General features: G+C 39.5%; 1 protein-coding gene across 21 annotated transcripts in view; it reads right to left on the reverse strand.

The window, feature by feature from the left end:
* Positions 1-1,541: 1,541 nt before the first annotated feature.
* The window catches only part of TCF4 (transcription factor 4), a 360,826-nt gene continuing 340,330 nt past the window's right edge, over positions 1,542-22,037 (reverse strand). For 15 of the 21 annotated variants that reach the window (XM_027118574.1, XM_027118569.1, XM_027118567.1 and 12 more), the window contains 5 exons: positions 12,390-12,525; positions 10,504-10,666; positions 7,045-7,274; positions 6,411-6,551; positions 1,542-6,216 (listed from right to left, as the gene is read on the reverse strand). In XM_027118574.1, coding sequence (XP_026974375.1) covers positions 6,415-6,551; positions 7,045-7,274; positions 10,504-10,666; positions 12,390-12,525 — 666 coding nt within the window. In that variant the 3' untranslated portion in view covers positions 1,542-6,216; positions 6,411-6,414. Of the gene's footprint in view, positions 6,217-6,410; positions 6,552-7,044; positions 7,275-10,499; positions 10,667-12,389; positions 12,526-22,037 lie in introns of those variants that run through there. The other 6 variants (XM_027118572.1, XM_027118588.1, XM_027118573.1 and 3 more) reach the window with 2 other exon arrangements.

Genomic DNA, 22,037 nt, shown 5'->3' on the forward strand with positions numbered 1-22,037 from the left:
ACTAGTTCTTTTTCTTGTTTGCATGCTTTCCTTTCAACCGGCTTACAAATGAATGTTTTAGGCTGTTAGTCAAGAGAAAGGTGGTTTATAATTAAAGCCTAGTATAAAAACTTCACTGGGTCTTATATGAATGGATTCAATTATAAGACTAAAAACGATTGCCTGTTTCAGCTCCTTTGGATGATCTTTCGTTTCTAACATTATTGGGATCTTCATAACTTTTGGACACTACTCTAGTCTCTCCAGTGATTTAACTTCCCTTTGAAAAATGCACCAAAGTTAGAGTTTCATGTTTAATGCGGTCCTTTTAAATAAAACATAATGTTAATAGACTAGATAAGAGACACTGAAGTGGTGGCCAGGCTCATTTTCCCCCTTTTTAGTCATAGTGAGATGATCAAATATAATACGAAAAGACTAAATGCTTGGGGCTATTTTATCTATATTTAAAACACACAGTAAGAACAGAAGAACATCTCAAATCATTTAGAAGAAAAAAGGGCTTATCAACCAAAATCTTTGGAAATTTCATAAAATTTAAATGTCTGCAAACAATCCAACCAAAAAGAAAAAAAAAAAAAAAACCCAACATTTGGCTAATGGAGTGCATTTCACATGTGACCCAAATGGCATTATCACATTTTCCTTCAGGTAAACTTGTCACTAAACCCCATTAGAAAGAGTACAAGAGCGATATGAAGACATCCCCAAATACCACGTACTGGATTTAGAACATTCTGTGATGAAGCGCTTATCTAACCACGGGCTTTCTTTCCATTGCATACATTACTTTACATTTCTAAAATGCAATGTTGAAACAGCCTCCAAGTTTTGCAAAGGAGATTGATGTCCACTCTACAAAAGTATTAACTTACAGTACATAACACTGAATAATTTTAATCTGTACATTTTTCCCCTCCCATCATAGGTGGCACGCATCAGTGGTACAAGTTCGAAAAAAGCCCATCTGGTTGTTTACACCTGGATTAATCGTCAACAGAGTCAACCAGAAGTAGTGGGCTGGGTAGAGTTTGAGAAACGATCAATACAGTGGAATATTAACTGTGGTTAACAATAGGCAGCTCTTCACAAAGCGATACAATAGATTTTTGACTGAAAAGATCTAGCTGAGGAGGTTCTGCCAATCGACCAACTGATCCAGAAGTTTAAGGCTGACTTGACTTAAGCAAGCTGCAGCCCAACCGAAAACACTGGCAACAATGGCGCAGTTCAAAGCTCTTCAAACGCATAGCTTCCGTGTTACATTAATTAGATTCCTTCAATTAATTAATCCTCTAGACAGTTTTCTTTTTGTTTTGCATGCATCTCGTTCCATTTTCATTAAGGGCATCTCTTCCTTGGTCAGTCATGTGCTTTGCTTTTTCAATTTGTTTTTGTGGGGTTTTTTGTGTTGGTATGTTTTGTTTGTTAAGCTGTCAATATCTCCAACACTTGCAAAATGAAATCTAGAGGCGGTTTTACTTACAGCAGAGAAGCAGAGCTATATGGACAATGCAAAATGAAATGAAACAAGTGTCAGAAACAGTTTATAAAAATGGCACATTTATTGCTACAGAACGGTCATGTACATGACTTCATCGAATAACTACAGATGGGAAACAGGTAATGGCCTAGACCAAGCTGGGTTTATTTTTGTCTTGAAGGAACTCCAGCACACAACCTGTTTAGACACTTCTACAAATCAGAAATACACCAAAAACATGAAAAAATCGAGGCACTCAGCCACACATTGAAAACAAGGTGTAACTGTTTATCTTTTTTTTCTTTTTTTTCAATGTTTTCCCTTTTTTTCTTTTTTTAACAATTTTTTTTTTTTTAGTTTTTAATGCTGCAGCTATGTGTACAGTCGCAAAAAATTTCCCCGCTGCGACCTACAACTAAAAAAAAAAAAAAAACAAAAACAAAACAAAAAAAAAACAAAACAAACAAAAAAGCTACCATACAGTTTCATCTCAGTAACACATGGCAAAATAACATCTTTTAAATAGTAAAATAAAGTAACAAACTTTTACTCATAATGATTCCAAAAATCTACAAAGAAGAAATATTCAGAATCTGACAATTTTTTTTGTAATATTCATGGTATAAAAGGATTGCTCCTGCGAAAAATAAGCCAAATATATTTTTTATTTTTAAATTTAGTTTTTTTCCTACTAGGGTGTACTACAGTCTATTTTATAGCAAAAAGAGCACTAGACAAACAAAGCTTTATAACAAAAAGCCAGGCACTGATACATGGTAAATCTCTGCTTTTTTTTTTCTTATCTTCACTTAATTGCATCACAAGTAACAAGAATGAAAAAGGCCACAGTTCATATATTTTCACCATTACATATGTCTATAATACTTGAAATGAGTATGGCAAAACCAGCACTGCACAAAGATGAGTCCACTTCAAGTCCCATGAGAGAGAGCATGTCTCTAAAGAAAAACAAACAGAACCAAAGCAAAATAAAAAGAGAGGCCTAAAGGCCTTGGTGCCCCATTGTGTTGGAATTCCTCATATTCCATCTTGACTTTTTTTTTTTTGTTTCCAGTCAGCCAGCAGACTAAATTTTTGTGCTTGTTTATGCTGAAATCGTTTCATTCCTGACTCAAGTTCACTTTTGGACACAGATCATATTCTGCCTGTTGGATCCAAGACGAAAATCCTCTTAACCCCCAAGTCTTGGTTCAACACCCTCCCTCCACCCCCCCGCCCCATTCCCTCATCAAAATAAAGATCACAAATAAAAAAAAAAAAAAATCAAGAAATAGGAAAAAGCGAAAAACAAAAAGGAATCGGAAGACTGAATCAGAACCAGTTGCGTTACTGGGTGGACTGACAGTTGTATAAACATTAGTGTTCCTTGCAGCTACACAGAAGACAAATGGGAAAAATGTCTAGATGAACAGATCCCTAGTCTGCATATTCATAAATTACTTGAATGTGGAGGTGGATCAACTGTTCCAAGCTGCTTTTAAAGTCCAAGTCTCTTAAACAGATCCCCAGCCTAAGTATCATCATATACATAGTGTAGTATGGACCCTTAGGAAATTTCTGTAGAGTACTTTAATCCTAACTGTCTTCTGCTAAATTGCATTAGAAAATACAGCGCAGGATACCAATATCTTACCTGGGTTTCATAATTACAAAAGAACAAGAAAAAAAAACACACTACAAAGGCCACATTCCCTTTCATCTTTTTTTTTTTTCCTTTTTAATGGGGATACAACCCAATGCACATGGATAGGTGCAGATGTTTCTCCACCAAGCAAAAAGTAGTGAGCAGCTTTTGGTGGCCGTTAGAAAGTTTTTCGCTTATTTCCAAAGGGAATTCCACAATAGAGGTATTACATGACTGATTAATGAATGCATCAAAGCTGGTGAACAATAAATTGCAGCTTTTACTCTGTTTGACTGAGAACAAAATATAAAGCACCAATTTAAAAAATAATCCAAGAACTACGATTTAATTGTTTTTTGCTTTGTTTACAGATTTGAAAAACTTTAAATCAGCTCTATGAAAGCACCTTGATGATAACGTGTATCAAAAGTGCCAATCTTAAAATGTACATCAATGCAGGGAGTGTTTCCAGTTCCCTAAAGAGTAAACACCATATTTTCTTCTATACACTTATCCTGAATGTGATCAGAGGATACCTGCTTCTTATATAATATTGTTCCTAGGGATACCCGCCTTGATAGAGTATACAAAATGAGTGCAGAATGTACCACTAAAAGGAAATCTTCAACATACTGAGGGTACAAGTACACACAGTTTCCATTATTCAGGAGGAGGGGAGAGTATACAATATTGTCTTCCATGCCCTTCTTTGAGCCCCTTTGTTCATTCATTTTCACAGGGTAGCCTCAAAATAACTTTTCATGAAGTCTGATTTCTGCTATTCTAAGGTTTTAATCCACCTCCACATTTTAGGAACTTATCAACAAATCAAACAAAGTATTTTAGTTTTATCACTACTGAACATATTTACAGTTTTCAACACACACACAGCTAATCAAAATGTTTATGGGTTTGTAAAAGATGACCACGTGGTAACTATCTTATTTGTTCTTACATTTTCAGAAATGAACATAAAATTCAGATTCTTGTAGCTCACTATTTCATTTCAATGAGACGGTTTTTAAACCACACCGTTTAAAAAAAAAAAAAGGAACAAAAACCGATACAATGTATTAAAACACATAATAACAAGAGTCTACATGTAAAAATATAACTTTTACATACACAATTTCAAAATAATGATACGTTTGCCATTTGTTGCATAAAATTTACAAATGTATTTCATTACTATATAACTGGCAAAACAGGAGAACAGATGGAACATTTAGACCATTTCGATGGGTTTATGGCATTTACTCAGTGCTGATAGGTGGAAAAACTACTTGAACAAGGGATTTTTTTTTCTTAATACATGCCAAGATTGTGTGGCTGTAAAAACAGAAATGAGTTAGAGACAAAAGGATGCTGACAAATACTTAACTAGGAGCACTATTTCTTTACTGCACTATACACCAAAGTCAATCATTATAAAGATTCACGATGGAAGTTGGTTCAATTGTGCCCAGACGTCAAAGCTAGCTATCTGATGAGTTGCTGTGCCATAGCTTGATCTATGTTTCTATCAAATACGTTAAGTATAAACTTCATTCATACTGGCCAGAGAAATACTGCACTACCCCTCCTCAAGAAAGTGCAACTTAATGCTTTAGGACTTATAAGGCTTGTTATAACGCTGCATGATGATTGAATATTGGCATTTTTTTTTTTCAGACGAAGGAGGAGACAGTTAAGTCATCTGCATCTTAGTAAACCCATTTTGAAAAAAAAATCAAGAAAGCAACAAAATCAATCAGCTCTGTCACACTACTTGCAATTTTCTCATTGGATGGTCGTTGAACTTCACTTGTTTTTTTTGTTTTTGTTTTTTTCCAAAAATCTGACCATGTATTCAGAAACACCTCACTGCACACTACTTCTGGCTACACATGTAGGTAACGCTTTAATCATTTTGTTAAATCACAGCCACTTTGATTATGTTATGTTTCCGATGATATAAACATTGGAAGGCACAGTGGTAACATTGTAGCATTCTAACCTTGTACCTCTGAAAATCCCAGAAGAGGGTCACAAACGCAACATTACAATTCAGACAAACTCTTTTTGCCATGTCTTGGTAATGCTGCTTGTTAATATCTACACATGATGTGACTTTTAAGTCCTGTGTTCCCAAAAGACTGAAGAAACAACTTTCTACTTATTTATGAATGAAAAGCAACATCAGGGTCAGCATTTCATCCTGCACTACCCCTCCGGAAGCAGAGTTGGCACTACAGGTTATGAGAACAAACCGGGGAAAGGGACAGAAATAAGACCAAAAAACCGAAAAACAAAACAAAAAAAAAAAAATCCATATTTACAGTAAAATCTTTCTTTTAAAAAAGTTAATCAGTACTATTTTTTTACAGGAGAAAAAAGTCTGAAACAAATGAACAAAAGCTTACCATAGTCACTAAATTTTTAATATATATTTATATATATATTTATATATATATTTGTCATAGGTCTATAAGATCCATCTGTTCCTCCTACCCTAAGGAATGGCTAATGTCATCACTTCGCTGTCATCAGGATGTTTGCTGGTTTTGTTACGAGGGCAGCCGAGCTTCCCTTATTCGATATCCGGTAATTATAAACACTAGCTGACTTGAATACCAACAAAAATGGTCATGTAGTTTTCTTCAGAAGTACACTTTTTCATTATTGCAAGTTTACAATTTTTTTAAATTAAATATTTTTTTTTCAGACTTACAAATTAATTATATATTTTTTTTTTCCAAAAGAAGTTTAGGCACAAATGCATTGTTCCACAGTGTGGAAAGATTGCCATTCAGTCTCTGGGCTGCGTCTCAGCCTGCACATACTGCTTTGAACATTCTGAATGATATGTTAAAGAGAGTCATCCCCCAAGTTGCACTTGTTTTCTTTCTTTTTTTTTTTTTTGTTTTGTTTTTCGGTTTTTTGATCATTGGGAATGCTGAAACCTCTTGCGTCTGCGATTCATAACTACTCAGACTTGTCTTATATTACAAAAAAAGGGGTTAAGGACAAGTGTTTATGTGGGTTTAAGATAATACAGCTGTTAAGGAAGTGGTCTCTTGTATTAATGAAGCAATGTGGCAACTTGGACCTGAGAAAGAAGAGAGAAAGATGAATTAATACGTTTATAACAGAAAAAAGGAAAGCTTTTATTTTTAAACTTGTTTTTTTCTTCCCAAGGGGGGAAAAAAATCTGTGCATTTGGGTCAAATATGGCTTTCACGGCTGATGCCTTGGTAAGAGTAACAAAGGAGAGCTTTCAGAAATGGCTGAAAACAAACTTGCCCTTTTACATCTGTCCCATGTGATTGGACGCGTCTCCCATGCCGGGGTGAGGGCCTGCCAAGGAGAGCGGGGGCGGCTCCGAGGACACCTTCTCCTCTTCCCTTCTTTTCAGACATGCAGCTTTCGGATTCAGATTCCTTTCTGTGGAAGAGGAAAGCACAGAGCATTTAGGTCACACCCACGGCTTCTGGTCCAGGGCAGTCATGCAACGTTTCTGTGGGGCTGTTGATCCTTCCTCTCAGTTTCTACCTTCCAGAACAAGAGGACCAGCTAGGAAAATGCACACGACTGTCATTCATTCACTCAGTGGCTAGTAAAGGTCGAACTCCCTGGTGAAACTCTGCAGCCACTTTACAGTCTGAGAAAGTTGGTAAAGCAAACGTCCCCAGCTCCGGTTACTGAAAGGACCTATGCAAACGTCCTAAGGCAGCATCAGTTACAAGAACAATCCCAGGATTCAGTTACAGGAGAAAGGGGAGCTGCCTCATAGATTTAGATGAGATTGAAGCAATGATTCTGAAGGATGCCTAAGAGTCTACTCTCTGCCCCTGCTCAAGGCTGCCAGAGCATCTCTGCTCTCTCCAGCGGCGTGCGGCCGTGACCTCTGCGTGGAGGCCAGCCGGCCGGCACTGACCTCGGACTTGCTGCTCCAGGCTGAGGATGACGGCCACGGCCTGGTGGAGGATCAGAAGCTTGGTCTGGGGCTTGTCACTCTTGAGGTGCAGCTGCACCATGCGGCCCAGCTCCTTGAACGCCTCGTTGATGTCACGGACCCGCAGGCGCTCCCGGGCGTTGTTAGCCATCCTCCTCTCCTTCTCCCGCTCCGCCTTTTGCTCCGGCGTCAGGTCTTCGTCATCGTTATTGCTGCGGGACAAAAGGGAAAACGTGACATTTTCCAATGGGGTGGGGAAAAAGACAGTTTCTAAATTCCTTTTGTTTTCTTTCTGAGTTTTCAGGGAACTCCTCCATCTCAGGATCTTGTCCTTGGCAGAATTTTCCATCCACCTGGGCTTGGCATTGCTTTAGGTGGCTGTGACAGTCGCTACGCCAGACGTTTGATGTCTCCTGGACATGAAACCCAAACCCAACAGGAGAGGTTCAAGTTGGGGCCCCGAGTGCACCATATGGATGGAGGGGAGCAAAAAGGAAAACATAGCTTCCATCCCTAAGGTTACGCACGGCAGAGTGCTGTCAACTTCAGCTCGAGCTACACTTCAGGACCACGATTCAGAAAGTGTTTTAGACTGAAGCTGTTCTTTCTTAAAAAAAACTTTCATACTGTGACATCCGAAACCCAAGGAGAACCAGGGATTGAAAAATGATGTGGATAGGTCAAAATTAAGACGATGCAGCTCAAACAGGATTAAGAAGGTCCTACATTCAAGACAACAGAGCAATGGGAGTAAACACGGGGGCCTGCTGTCTATTAACCAGCTTGGAAGGCTTGGTCAGTCCACTTAATGTATCTGAGTCTCGCTTTTTCCATGTATTAAATAGAAAGGTTACAGAAACATCATCTCCATGGCCTAACTTGATGGATGTTTATGATTCCCCAGACAAGTTGGGGAAACCTGAGTTGACATGAGTTCTAGGCAAACCCAACCCAACCCAACCCAACCCAAACACTTACTGGTTATCAATACCCATGATCTCATTGTGAGTCAAAAATGAAGCCCAAAAGCTCATCCCTGATTATGAGAACAGAGATATCACATGATTCATATCAAAGGCATGGCTGGAGCCAGGAGTCTGGAAAGGGAAGATAACTTCTGTTTCTGGGTGTCATGCGGACAAATTAGAAACTTTTGAATGGGGGGCAAATAGGAAGATGAGCCACCTGGAAAGCACGTCGTATCAGGAAGATCTCATGGCGTCAATAATTCCTGGGCAATCACGTAAAAGAGAGAGAGGTGTGGAAAATGTCTCAGGAAGGCAGAACAGAACAGAGCAAAGAACCCTGAGCGGAACTAAACTAATTGCTGAATTAACGATGAATTAACATGAGCAAGAACCTTTTTTGAGTATGAGAGATATAAAAAATGAAGTAAACTTCACTCAAAAGCAAGAGAGTCTTCACTGCAAGAAACAATATCGAGGTGGCCATCCATAAGGATGTTTACCTAGAGATCTGAGCACTGACCCCAAAGACCATCAAGGTGAGCCGCTACTCTAAAGTTCCATGAATCTGAAAGGCTCACAGAATAAAGATGTTAATCACAACCTTCCAGAGCTGGAGGAACACGTGGGAAGTTATCTACTCAATTCAACGCACACTTAGCGAGTATTGGCTTAAAATGGATAGCCCCGAGTCTTCCACTGTGGAGAATGTCTGGGTAACTTCCAAATCGCACTAAGGATCCACTACGATGGAGAAGCCCCAATCAATCAGAAATGGAGCGGATTCTTGGGCTGCAGCACATGCTGCTCATAAAGATGACGTAAGTAAGCCAAGAACACTTATAAAGGAGGCAGACACCAAAGAAAGATGCTGTAAGACTTGGCTCGTCTTTCCTGTAGGTTAAACTCCCTTCCAGATGGGACTGTCTGCCTCGAATGCGTGCTGGTGAACGCGCAACTAAACTGAACCCATCGGAAAGTGCTCTCTTTCTCCGCCATCTGATTCTCCTCCTCATTTCCTTGCTGGTCCCGCTCTCTCCCACCCGTGACCTCTGCTGATGCCAAGGAAATCAAGATTACTATTAATTCACACCCACATTCTGACACACAAATAGGACGTAATAAGTGAAAAGAGAACAGAGTTGAGTTTCTGCTCATCCCATCCTGAAGTTAAAAATCTGGGTAATGTTTTTACGCATCAAACATATGCGACACCTTTTCCAAAGTGGGCCTGAAAATGGGAATTTGTTTTCCAAGGGTATTCAGGCCAATAATGAATGAGAATTGGTTAACCTCTTATAAATAAATTGGTTATGCAAAGAAAACTGCCTAGATTTGGAAAGTCTCGCCTTACAACACGGTTTTGGGGGCCTAAGTAAATGTCAAAACAGTGACCTTTAAAAGAAGGTTCTTAACAGCAAGTTAAAATGTTGTACTGAAACGTCAAAGAATCCATTGATATGCATGCGTTATGACCACTAGTTAAATTACCAAGAGCTGACTGATCTAACAGAGAAGCTGGTAAGGATGTGAAAGGCCCTTCTTGGGATGTCTTACCAATGTGGCCAAGTCAGGAAACTCTGTAGCCACGGTGAAAAGGGGTAAGGTAGAAGCTTCCAGAATTTCTGAAACTGTGGTAGAACTTGTAATAAGATTTATCTCAATAACTATAAAGGCAATATGAAAAGGCGGCATGTCCTTAATTCCCAAAGGATGCCAGGTATAACCTTGAGAACGATAGCCTTGAAAAGGGAGGTATCGTCTTAGTACAATTCATTTAGTTTGCAAATAAAAGCCATCCAAGGGAACTGAGGTAAAGAACATGGGTGTCACGATACTCAAAAAAAACCAAAAACCAAAACCCAAAAAACCCATCTGATTATCAGATTAAAGTTCAAGGAGATAGATTCTAGTTTAAAGATATCGGGGACTTAAGAAAACCAACCAGAAGCTATTTCCCTGCAGTTGCAATTTTTCTGCCGAGAGAAAAAAAAAATGAGCAATTTAGGTATTGCTCTTATACATACCAACATATTTAGAATAAAGCTGGGAAATCAGTACTTTCTCACTTTTGAGGTAAGAAAAAAGTTACCGTTGTGCATACATCGATTGAGCTTTCAATAGAGCTAAGCTCTCTTTTTAGAAATATTTTCCAAAGAACATTTACGACCAAATTTGTAGAATAAGTATAGTTTTACAAATCGACTGCTTGCATTTGAATCAGTTACAAATTGTTTTTGCCGTGTGTCATTATTAGCACTGGGTCCAAATTCATAAATGCAAAGATATTTTTGGCTTTCCTAGAGTACAGGTATCTCAAACGATACTTTCGTACCTCTAGAGCAAAGCCTTTCACTTTCTTTTCAGCTGCAGATTTACCTGCCAGGAAAAAACTGAATAGTTTCTTCCTGTTCTGTTCACTTCATCAAAGTCCAATAAAGGAATTAAATGAAGCGACAGTATTATATACTGTTACCTAGATCTTGACCTAGTAATGGATTTGATATCCTTCTTGTCGTCATCTAATTTCTTGTCCTCGGAAGATTTCGTGTCTTGCAGGTTTTCATCGCCCTCGTCGTCGGATTTGATCTCAGAGCTGCCGGAGGAGACACTCTGGCCCTGCAATCCTGGTGGCATGCCTGCAGAAAAAAAAGAAACCAGGTGACACGGCCACCAAAGCCTCGAGGCACAGACATGCGCACCCCAGACTGGAGAGCTGCCAGCTATACAGTTCAGACCGCCGAGCTGTGTGATCTGTCCCTTTTTTCATGGTCTTTGGTGAAGTTTCAAAAATGCACCTGCAGAAACAAGTTTTCCCTGCATTGGCTCTGAGGTTAAATTCTATTTTGCAATCTTTTGGAGTAGACGGTAATTTCACTGTCTACAAAACATCAACTTAATTGCAATGAAAATCATAATCATGAAAATCACACACCTCAATGTTCTGATTAAGAACCCAAGTAAATATCAGCTATTATATTGAGTTTCTTCCATATGCAATGATTTAACAGAAAAATGTCCTTAAAATATAATTCCCAGGGAGTATATGCTAAATATGTACAGTCAAGACTTCAATAGATACCCTAATGATATTCTGAAATTAGGCTTCTCTTATCCTCAAGGAGTAATCAGCATTTAAAAATGGTACCTATGGAAAGCAGTTACTGCTCAATGAAGACACTTCTAGCTCTATTACTGCTCAACTTCCCAAGATCACAATATATTTTAAAACGTGACCCTAATGTAATCATTTATTTCTAAGCTAGAAGTGCGTTTATTTAGTGTTTCCTTCTATTTGTAGAGTCTAGAACTTTATCACTCAAACTCTCGTCAGTGGACCGGGAGCATCCTTATCCCCTGGGAGTCCATTAGAAATGCAGGACCCCAGGGGCTTCCCTGGTGGCGCAGCGGTTGAGAGTCCGCCTGCCGATGCAGGGGACATGGGTTCGTGCCCCGTTCCGGGAAGATCCCACATGCCGCGGAGCGGCTGGGCCCGTGAGCCATGGCCGCTGAGCCTGCGCGTCCGGAGCCTGTGCTCCGCAACGGGAGAGGCCACAGCAGTGAGAGGCCCGCGTACCGCAAAAAAAACAAAAACAAAAAGAAAAAAGAAAGGGCCATCAAAGTATTACTATTCAATTAAAAATGGCGGGCATACCCACGTGTATAATTCACGCCCAAGATTCTTACAATGCTTAACAGGTGGGCAAATGCTTACACATATTATTCATTCTTGTGCCACTGTTATCATTTTTATTCTCAACGTGAGGGGAATGAGGAGATGTTATGTAAGCATTTTCGGGTCACCTGGCCAGCCAGTCGCACAAGGACCCTGGGACCCAGGTCTTGCCCCTGCGGCACAGCTACCTGGGGTCCTGGGAAGCCGAAAGGAGTCAGTGGTACGAGGCAATAAGGACGGGGCTTGATGACTCAAGAGCGAAAATCATCCCAGTTCCATGTTTGAAATGTACCTACATTTCCTTCCATCGTAAGCAACAAAAACCATTTCCTTCCTTCCTCTTCATTTGGAAACATCACTGTCAGGCTACAACTAACCACATTAAAGGATCTGAATGAGCACAATGTGGAAATAGCTAAAATCACATTTCCTCTCATCAGGCTGTGGTCTCATTCCCTGCTGAAATAGGAGCAGGATTTCCGAGGATGCTGGAGCAAAACAGTTACTGAAGAAACACAATTAGCCAGCGACGTTTGAAATCCTTTCCCATTTACTTACCATCTTTGTATCAAAATGGATTCTTGGTGATCTGCCAGTGCTTCCTGAGGGATGAATGAGTAAGCACGGGATCCACACGGGATCTATTATTTCAGTGAGATCAGAAGCGCCCGCGGAGGCGGACCTACCTCTGTAAGGGTCCTGGGGTGGGTTCAAATCAGGGGACGTTGCAGACTGGACAGGAAGCTGTGGAACTGGCACCTGGTTTGGGACAAGAGAATGGCTGCCCCTCAGGGCCACGCCATCTTCACGATGGGCCCCAACCTGAAAGGGCAAGAGGAACCGTAGAGTTTAGTGGGAATCAGAGGTGTGACGGCTACTTCCAGGGCAGCAAGGACCCAATGAAGGGAGACTAACCTTTGAAAAACAATACTCCCAAATGCATTTCACTAGAGGGCGCTAAAGGACCACGCATGCACCTAGAGTACCCAGCAAAAAACACTTTTAACACTCAGTAAGATGCTGTGCTGTACATCCAGTGACAAATATGGCAGAGTAGCTCAGGCAGGTAAAACGTCAAATTGTCTCCCAGGGTGCTGCAGTGGAGTGCACTGATTCGTACCCATCTGTCTTCTATCATGTCCGCCAACAGATCTGACAATTATCTTAATGCCCATATGCTTAATTGTGGTCTCCTCAATTCCCCCATTGCTATCGGAAATCCTACAGGAATTTCAATTTGGCATTCAACTTTCATTTCAGGGGATAAGATTCTCAGGCCTGCCATTTTTTTTTTTCCATAATGCCAGCTAAGCCACTGACAGCGGAAGCTACAGCAGTATGGGACATAGCCCCTGCTCGGTACAAGTATAATAAAATGTCACCTGGCTTTCCAAAACTGGCAGCCCATTCCAAATTAATGTTTACTGTATTTCATCAGCTGCTGAGTTCCAAATCCAAAGGGGGACCGTTTCTGCCAATGCCACCATACCGGAAAATGTACCAATAAAGGTTTTATTAAACACACCAGTAATGCCATCATTGCCATGCAAAGATGTTTGGACATTTTTCCATATTTTTTTTTCCCTATTCTGATCCTAGAAAGACACCATATTGTAAACACTCTCTATGCTTCCAAGAATAAAATTATAGAGTACAGCATGATGACTTGGTCTGAAAAAAATACTGCTGAGCTTTTTATTAACTACTACTACCTACTCTGGGGTCCAGAGATGTTGACCTTGTGGCATTGAGACAGCAATCACTGACTTTATCGTGTACACCTTCAAGTAAGACCAGTAAGTATTTGCAGACCAATAGGAACACGAGTAGCGTTTTCAATGGCATTTCCAAGTAGTTATTTTCTTAGCCTATTGTTAGGTGAACGTTGACACAGGACAGTGGGTCTAACACTAAAAATACTTATCCATGAATTTATACGGCTATGAAGCAAAAAGTGTAATTTTTTCCCAATCCAAAATCTGAAACCACGAAGCAGAATCATCACTCTTTTGCTACCCAGTGTTTTAAAAGAGTATTTCCACAAAGTGCAACAATAATAAGAATCTGAACTAGCAACAATAAAATTCACAGAACCAAATGAAGCATGTGCTCTGTAAAGGCAGCCTAGCATAAAGTGTCACCTTTATATCCTCCAAAACAATACAGAAGAAAATAATTCAGGGAGAGAGAGGAGGATCATACAAATCCTACTAACTGCCCAGATTCAAAATACAGCAAAAATAAAACCATTATATATAGAATGGATAAAAAACAAGGTCCTACCGTATAGCACAGGGAACTACATTCAATATCCTGTGATTAACCATAATGGAAAAGAATATGAAAAAGAATGTATAACTGAATCACTTTGCTGTACAGCAGAAATTGATACAACATTGTAAAGCAGCTACACTTCAATAAAATAAATTTTAAAAAAAGTTAAAACAAAACACAGCAAGAATAGCAAAGGATTTAAGGACTCAGGAGCAGCAGGACGTATAAATGAATGTTGTAGCCGAGAGATCTGGGGAGTCCAGTGTTTTCTGCTACTTGGGTGCCCGTGTGCCTTCCCAGAACAATCTGAATGGTGGTCATTTAGTGTCTATGTGGATGCTTCAAATATATTAAGACCCTGATTATCTCCCAAAGCAGCTCACTCCATTTTCACCACAAGTTGGCCTCCTTGTACATTCCACCCAATGGTCCGAGATTCAACTTCTGGAGTTCCATGGAATAAGTGTCAGCCTTCTCACATATTTGACACCATTGCCATGCCACTCCCATTTTTCATCAGTAACTGAAGCCTAATCTTTTATAGGTAGAGCATGCCCACCCAATTCCCTTCAACCATTTCTCACTCTTCGGGTATTGTTTTTATTTTCCTTCCAGACCAAAGAGTGGTAGCTGTTTTCCATTTTTCTATCTATGCATTTAGAAGACTGATTCAGTCAGTGATTATCCTTTCAATCTGAGATGTCCACTTGCAAGCATGACTTTTACAGCCCCTGATCAAATGGTAGCTCTTTAAGACTGTCCATCAATGTTAACCTAAATAATTACCCAAGTGTTGATCCAGTTACTGGCATTCCCAATGGATTTCATTTCTTTCCACAAAGGATGATTCTAAGTTGGAATCACTGAAGGTAACCACGGATTTGAGCACAGCAGAGATTCTCGTACTCTCCTCCTATTTTAGAGTCATCCTATTAAAACCCTCAAGCCTTCTTTGTGGGCAGCTACGATGCAATTCAAGGTTAATATTTTGCTTTTGAATTAAAATATATTCAGTTATTAATCTTGAAATTTCTTTTTTTTTCCCTTCTAGACACGTTTAGCTTTTAAAAGAGGATAGAAGAACCTACAACCAATAACCTTTCTATTTTCTTTCCTTCAACTGTAAGTGAAAGGCAGTGCAACTGAGTGAAAATTATACAGTAATGAGAATTAATATGTAGATTATAACTGTAACTGGTCTTTGTTTGCTGTATAAGTATAATCATGGGTAAGTTGCTCAAATCCAAAACAGAGAAAATAACATTGGCAGTTACAGAGAGTAAGTTCCAGGTTTATTGCAAGGAGTAGTAGTATGCGTGACAGCTAGTACACAAAGGTACACAATAATTATTGATATTGTTAGGTGTTCCAGCTGAAAATACTTGCATACTACATAAAAATAAGAGTCTACATAGTTCAAGAAACCTTAGAACTCAAGCTACTTTCACTTACAATCCGTTTGCACTCTGTCTCTATTTTGTTTATATCCATTTGATTTTAAATCTTTCTCCTGCAGAATGACAGTAAAATGTTAAATGATCTATAAGCATGTTTGATAGTTGTTCCAACTAGGTTTTTGGCTTTTAGTCACGCATGTTAGCTAACTTTATTTTCTATAGATCATCTCAAATAATACATCATTTTCCATAAAGGAAGTTGGAAACAATGTTATCCTTGACATTCGAAGGTCTCCCTTGTAAACTATGTATATTCCAGGTCAAATGAATGACTAATGATAGGTCCACATCCATGGACCCATCTAATTAGCTTGATTCTCCAGGATCAATTCCATTGCCTGTGGCTGTGGAATAGTATTCCGATCTGAAGAATTAGCTTTGCTTTACGTGTTTCCTTGACCACAGACAGCATTTCCTAACCCTATTTACATCTCCCTCAGAAACATTATTTCTGGTCACATAAGAGACAAGGAAAAACACCGCAGTGAATGGCCAGCACAAACCCATCAACAGAATAACTCAGAAATAGACGGAGAAACCAATACTGCCTTCTGTATATATGAGGGTCAGGATTTGTCCACTTACAAATATAATAATAGTGTAACCAGAAAAAAAGCAGATTCCTTTAACCTACAAATCAATTCTAAGGATGGCACCCAGAAAATCCAAACTTCATTAAAGCCCTATTTTCATTAACCTTTTCATCTAGATAAGCAATAAAGTTAAAAGGCAGCCTATGAAACCTTAGCTTTATCAATATTGATTGTAAACTTTTTTTGCAGTCTTTAAGAATACAGTCATCTTATAGCCACATACAATATGGTTTTAGATATATCTATGCTAAAAGTAGAAGAACTAAAATCTAAAAATTATTCAATAATTATCAGTTGACTGATCCAAGAGTACACTTATTAATTCAACAAATATTTCCTAATCTAGCCCATGCTTGTCACTCTGACAGGTACTGGGGACAGGGTGCTGAATAATTTAGAAGTGGCCCCTGCCCTCATGGAGCTTATAAGCGATTCTTGGTGGGATTCTCGTGGAGCGATCAATTTAGTGTGCTGGTTTTAATAGGAAGGACCAGAGACTCATTCCAGCTGGCTCAGGTAAAAGGAGATTTAACAGGAAGATTTCTGTGATCTACGTTTTGGGCCTGGAGAACTCTCGGGACCTAAGGCCACCCCTTGTGTCTCAGGAGCTGTTCCAGCCTCTCTCCTTCCTCTGTTGGTACCTCTGTCTCTCTCTGGCTTCTGCCCACTCAGAACTATGGCCTGGACACTTCACAGGAGTTCCCAGTACATCCTTTCAGGTTCTGAATCTGCTCCTAACTCCCTCTCTGTCTTAGAATTTCTGAGTTCAGAATGCCAAGATCACCAGATGGTCCAGCTCATCATTTTGAAGCAGACACAGGCCACCCACTGAATGGGCTAGCCTGGGATCAGGTGTCCTCGCCCCTGGTCCAATGAGCTATAAAAGAAGAGGGGGAGGCAAGATCATGTGGTCCAAACATGGCTGCCCCTTCCTCGGGCCCCCATAAATCATGGCTCTTATGTGCAGATATCTAAGTTTCATTGTATCTTAGGACAAGGAATATTCAAATTCTGACACAGCTATTTAAATTCTCCAGTGTGACTTTATCACTGGGAATTACTAAATACTTTTAGAAGTGTACTACCTCTTTTGAATCACATAAGCACCATATCATTTTAAATAATCTTACTTTCTGAGGAAAGAATTGATATATTAAGAACACTTTTCAATCACAGTATATAGACTTTAAGGGAAGGGTCTGGGGAGACCTGGATACCAGTTAGGACAAACTTCTCATTTGACAAAGAAGAAAGCAAAGGCTGAAATGGTTAAGTGACTTAGAGAACATCTGGTTAGAGGACTAAAACAGATTTTGAACTCAGAAAACTTATAACAACATTGAACAACTTGATTGGGCATATATTATATATATATATATATGTATGTATGTATGTACATATATACACACACAAGCACACACACATAGGGGAGGGGAGCAGAGTTTAGGGACAAATGGGGTTACTTCCTGGAGTTTTCATTTTAAAACAGTGTGTTTATGTGTGTGTGTGTGTGTGTGTGTGTGTGTGTGTGTGTGTGTGTGCACGCATACATAGATGCAGATATAAAAATCATTTTAGTTTTCCTTATCATAGGGGGAAAAACATCATGGTCCACCAACTCAGGCCAAGCCCAAGATGTCTAACTAAATTACAAATTTCAATATTTGCCACGACTTCTCCAACATAAACAGATTTAAAAGATATGCAGGGCTTCCCTGGTGGCGCAGTGGTTGAGAGTCCACCTGCCGATGCAGGGGACATGGGTTCGTGCCCCGGTGCGGGAGGATCCCACATGCCGCGGAGCGGCTGGGCCCGTGAGCCATGGCCGCTGAGCCTGCGCGTCCCGAGCCTGTGCTCCGCAACGGGAGAGGCCACAACGGTGAGAGGCCCGCGTACCGCAAAAAAAAAAAAAAAAAAAAAAAAAAGATATGCAGTTTCAAATTAGGTGGCTGCTGGCAAGGCTGTTGTTATGTGCGGATGCGAAGAGAGCATCCTGGTAAATGTCCTTATCCTGGTCCTCAAGCTAAAAACAACCACCACAAACAAAAAAGGCATTCAATGTTTCTGCTCTCTTTGTTTCCAGGGAGTATTGTGAAAGTAATTATTCTGTTGTATTTAAGAGGCCTATTTCATGGATGGGAAAATGTATTAAATTTCATTTGGCAGTTATTCAATCCTCGTTAATGTTATCTCCAGAGATAACTGCTTCAAAACAGGCTTTCAGACCTCAGTTCTTTCTCCTCTACCATAATCCTTCTAAAAGAGTGTAGGATGGAAACTTTAGGAAACTTGTCATCAATTTCTAGACCTGCGAAAATGACACAAAACCAGAAATGCTGTTAGAAACATTTAGCTCAAAACGAAAGTTTGTAATTAATGGCATGAGGTTCAAAATCTTCCTTTTGACAGAGGTGTTTTTTAGAAAGAAGAAAAATAACAAGAAAATGGGGCAAAGAAAAAAGTCCTGGTAACTTTTACTTTTCTCTCTTCTTTCTCTTGTTTTGCCATAATCAAAAAAAAAAAAAAAAAAAAAAGCTGATGGGCTGGTTCTTTTTATTGTAATTGGACACCCATTGACAGAGAAAAGAGTTTTGGTGTCTGAACTGTAATCTCCCCATGAAATATCAATTATACATGACAGTCATAGAGTGCTAGATTTCAGTTTCAATTATCTTGCCAGATCTGTCTGTGTCATATTAGAGGAAAGCAAACATTTTCTCAAATGTGCAAAAAATACCATTGAGTCCAAAAGGTGCATCTTTTAAAGAAGTGGGAAGTGGTCCTGCAAACTTTCTTTAATAGCTCACAGATGGGGACTCGGAAGTTCATGAAATAGCAGTGTAGACACTGTGAGGAACAATATTGGAGGCACCAAATTCTGTAGAAAATGAGACTAGGCTCTGATAACCAACGCTTTCGTGCGAAAAAGCCCTGACATCTGGGACACCCTTCAACCACGAATATAATTTCCATACTCCTCAGTTTTAAAAAAATTATCAGACCATTTCAAAAAATTCATGTGATTAAACCATTAAAAGGACTTTTCACTAAAGTCAGATCTGGATTGAATTCTTTAGTTTGGATTTCGATTCTTAAAATGTTTATTGGGAGAAGGCCTCCTCATTTTCTTAAAAACACCTGTTTTTTTCCCCCAGAAATTTCACAGCTTCACTTAGGCTTTGCCTGAAGTAAGGTAATTCCTTACTGGGCAATTCTTGGAAATGTATTTAATGCTTATTCCCCAGATGATAAAATAACTTTCGAGAGGATTTAAACACAATCTAAATGACCCTGACCTTGGCAGTGTCATGGGATCAGCTAGGCTGAAACTCCCCTGATGTCCACCAAAATGGTTAAAGATGAATGATTCTGCGATCTAGTTTGAGAGATGCAAACGGCCGTTACCTGATTTCAGTTCATCTTTTTATATTTTTTTTCTTAACTCATAAGTTCCATCTAGTGAAACTGTTTCATTTCTCTCCTCTGCATACCCACCCTCCACCCCCAATTCTCTACATCATTTTCCTACACAGGAAACCAGAACTGGATGCAGCCCACCAAGCGGGGACCTGGGTGGGTGGTTAGCAGTCCATTCCATCCCTTCCTTCCCCGGGGTAGCAAGTTAGTAAGTAGGCTGGAGGGAACTAAAGTTAATCCATGCCTAGTGAACCAAGCCCATGTAGCACAGAGATTATGGTGCACTTTTGCAATTACTTGTAAGCAGCTTCCTTTGTCTAGTGTGAAGGAAAAGACAACTGGACACTTGATGTGTACTTGGAATTTCGGGTCCCCCCAGTGTAAACACACCGGTGTGAGGCCGACTGGCACACAAAGTGCTCTGTAGCCAGCCCAGGAAGTCCGTCACTAGGGATTCATCCTTACCTAGCTGGCCTTAGTTTTAAATTTTTTTAATTAATTTTTATTGGGGTATAGTTGATTTACAATGTTGTGTTAGTTTCTTTGCTGTACAGCAAAGTGAATCAGTTACACATATACATATATCCACTCTTTTGTAGAGTCACAGATGTGGAAAACAAACATGGTTACCAAGGGGGAAAGGGGGGGTGGATAAATTGGGAGATTGGGGTTGATATATACACACTACTATATATAAAATAGATAACTAATAAGAACCTACTGTATAGCACAGGGAACGCTACTCAATACTCTCTAATGACCTATAATGGGGAAACAATCAGGTCTTTATTTTTTAAATGCTTTTTTTATTATCCAATTAACATCCGCTGATTTTAACATATTCGGAAAGGCAATGGAAGTGTGAAGAAGCTTGCCTGAACTAATAAAACATTTCTTTCCCATCACTTCCAAAATACTCAGCTTGTAAATGCTATATCCTCTGCGTATCACTTGGTCTCTTGGATATCAAGTTTCCAGCATGGCTTTTCATTGTTCTATGGATTAAGTCTAAGATCAATACCTTATGCTTCTGGGTCCTTCACCTGGACACCAGAGGACGATGCTTGTACCCTCCTATTCTTAAATTCCTTCATCTCAATATTCAGTTACCTACTTGTGGCCCCTCATCTGCTGCCTTCACTCCCACATCCCTAAGGCTTGAGCTAAGCCCTTCCTCTTCTGCCCCCCAGGGCTGGTTTCCTCCCCATGACCCCTGAACACTTCTCTTTCATTAGTCCCACAGACCCCCATACTCTCATTCCTCCTAGACTGTCCGGGTCTCCAGAACACTCATCATCTTGCTGGATCTGGACAGGGCTCTCCCCTGATGGTTCATTATGGACACCACCCTTAAAACACGCTCCAGGCCACTGTCTAACAGGGCAGGGCATACGCATCAATGATTTTGTTTTGCTGCTATTCACAAAGCCTATACTTGTCTTTTTTTTTTTCTTTTTTTTTTGGCCGTGCCACGTGGCATGCAGGATCTTAGTTCCCTGACCATGGATCAAACCCGTGCCCCCTGCAGTGGAAGCACGGAGTCTTAACCACTGGACCACCAGGGAAGTCCCGAGCCTATACTTGTCTTGAAATGTAATTATCCCAAGGGCAAGCACTGGCTCCTTGTACAGGGCTGTAATGTCACAAGGTGCAATTAGTTACTTCCTAAACCGGAAATGATGACACCAATGGCATATATCTCGTGAGACTATCTGAAATCTAAAAGCTTTCGGTACTGTCGAATATAGGTTTAGCATGTTTCTATCAAAAAATAAACATTTCATTTATTCAACGAATGCCTTAGGAATGCCTATTATATGCAAGCCACTGCAGGAAAAAATAATAAAAGATAGATGTGTGTATTCCTTTACAACCTCTTACATCTTAAAGACGAATTAATATAATTACTATATAGGGCAAAATAAGATGAATGTCATAAAGGAGTATAAGGTCATGTAGGGTTTTAAAGGATGGGTGAAATCGTATCAGATGGAGAAACCAGAGACTACTTCAAGAAGGTGGCATTTTAGATAGGGTTTGAATGATGGGTAGAATTTTGATATAGATTATCTAAATATATATATATTTTAAAAACTGATATTTGACATTAATTAACAATTCAACTTTAAATAAAAGTTCCTAATTTTACAAGAAGTGTCAATATTTAGATTATACATACATATATATATATATATATATGAATCAGCAGCTAAGGACTGCACATCAACACGTTTTCATACTGTCAGACAACACATTTTGGACAAAAAGCAGACTTTTGTAAAGCCCTTTATAAACCTCAATGGCTTTGTTACAAAGTGAACAACATAGGGCATTTTGGATACAAATGGTACCTCACTGTATGTGTGTATTATTGGCCCAAATGATTCACTCTTATTTAACTGCAATGAAGTCTTTCATCTCCCAGCTATACAATAATAGTTTCCATATGACCAGTGGCTCTGCTATAAATAAGATCAAAAGCAAAAGAAAGGATTTAATAAAAGAAAATGACATTAAGAGTAGCATTAAATCAGGGGAAAATACCAATATCCAACTCTTTGTGGTTTTTTTTTTTTTTTTTTGAGAATAAAGC

The sequence above is a fragment of the Aethalodelphis obliquidens genome, unplaced genomic scaffold (assembly GCF_003676395.1).
Source record: "Aethalodelphis obliquidens isolate GAN/ISIS:26980383/991018 unplaced genomic scaffold, ASM367639v1 scaffold19, whole genome shotgun sequence".
Taxonomy (NCBI): domain Eukaryota; kingdom Metazoa; phylum Chordata; class Mammalia; order Artiodactyla; family Delphinidae; genus Aethalodelphis; species Aethalodelphis obliquidens.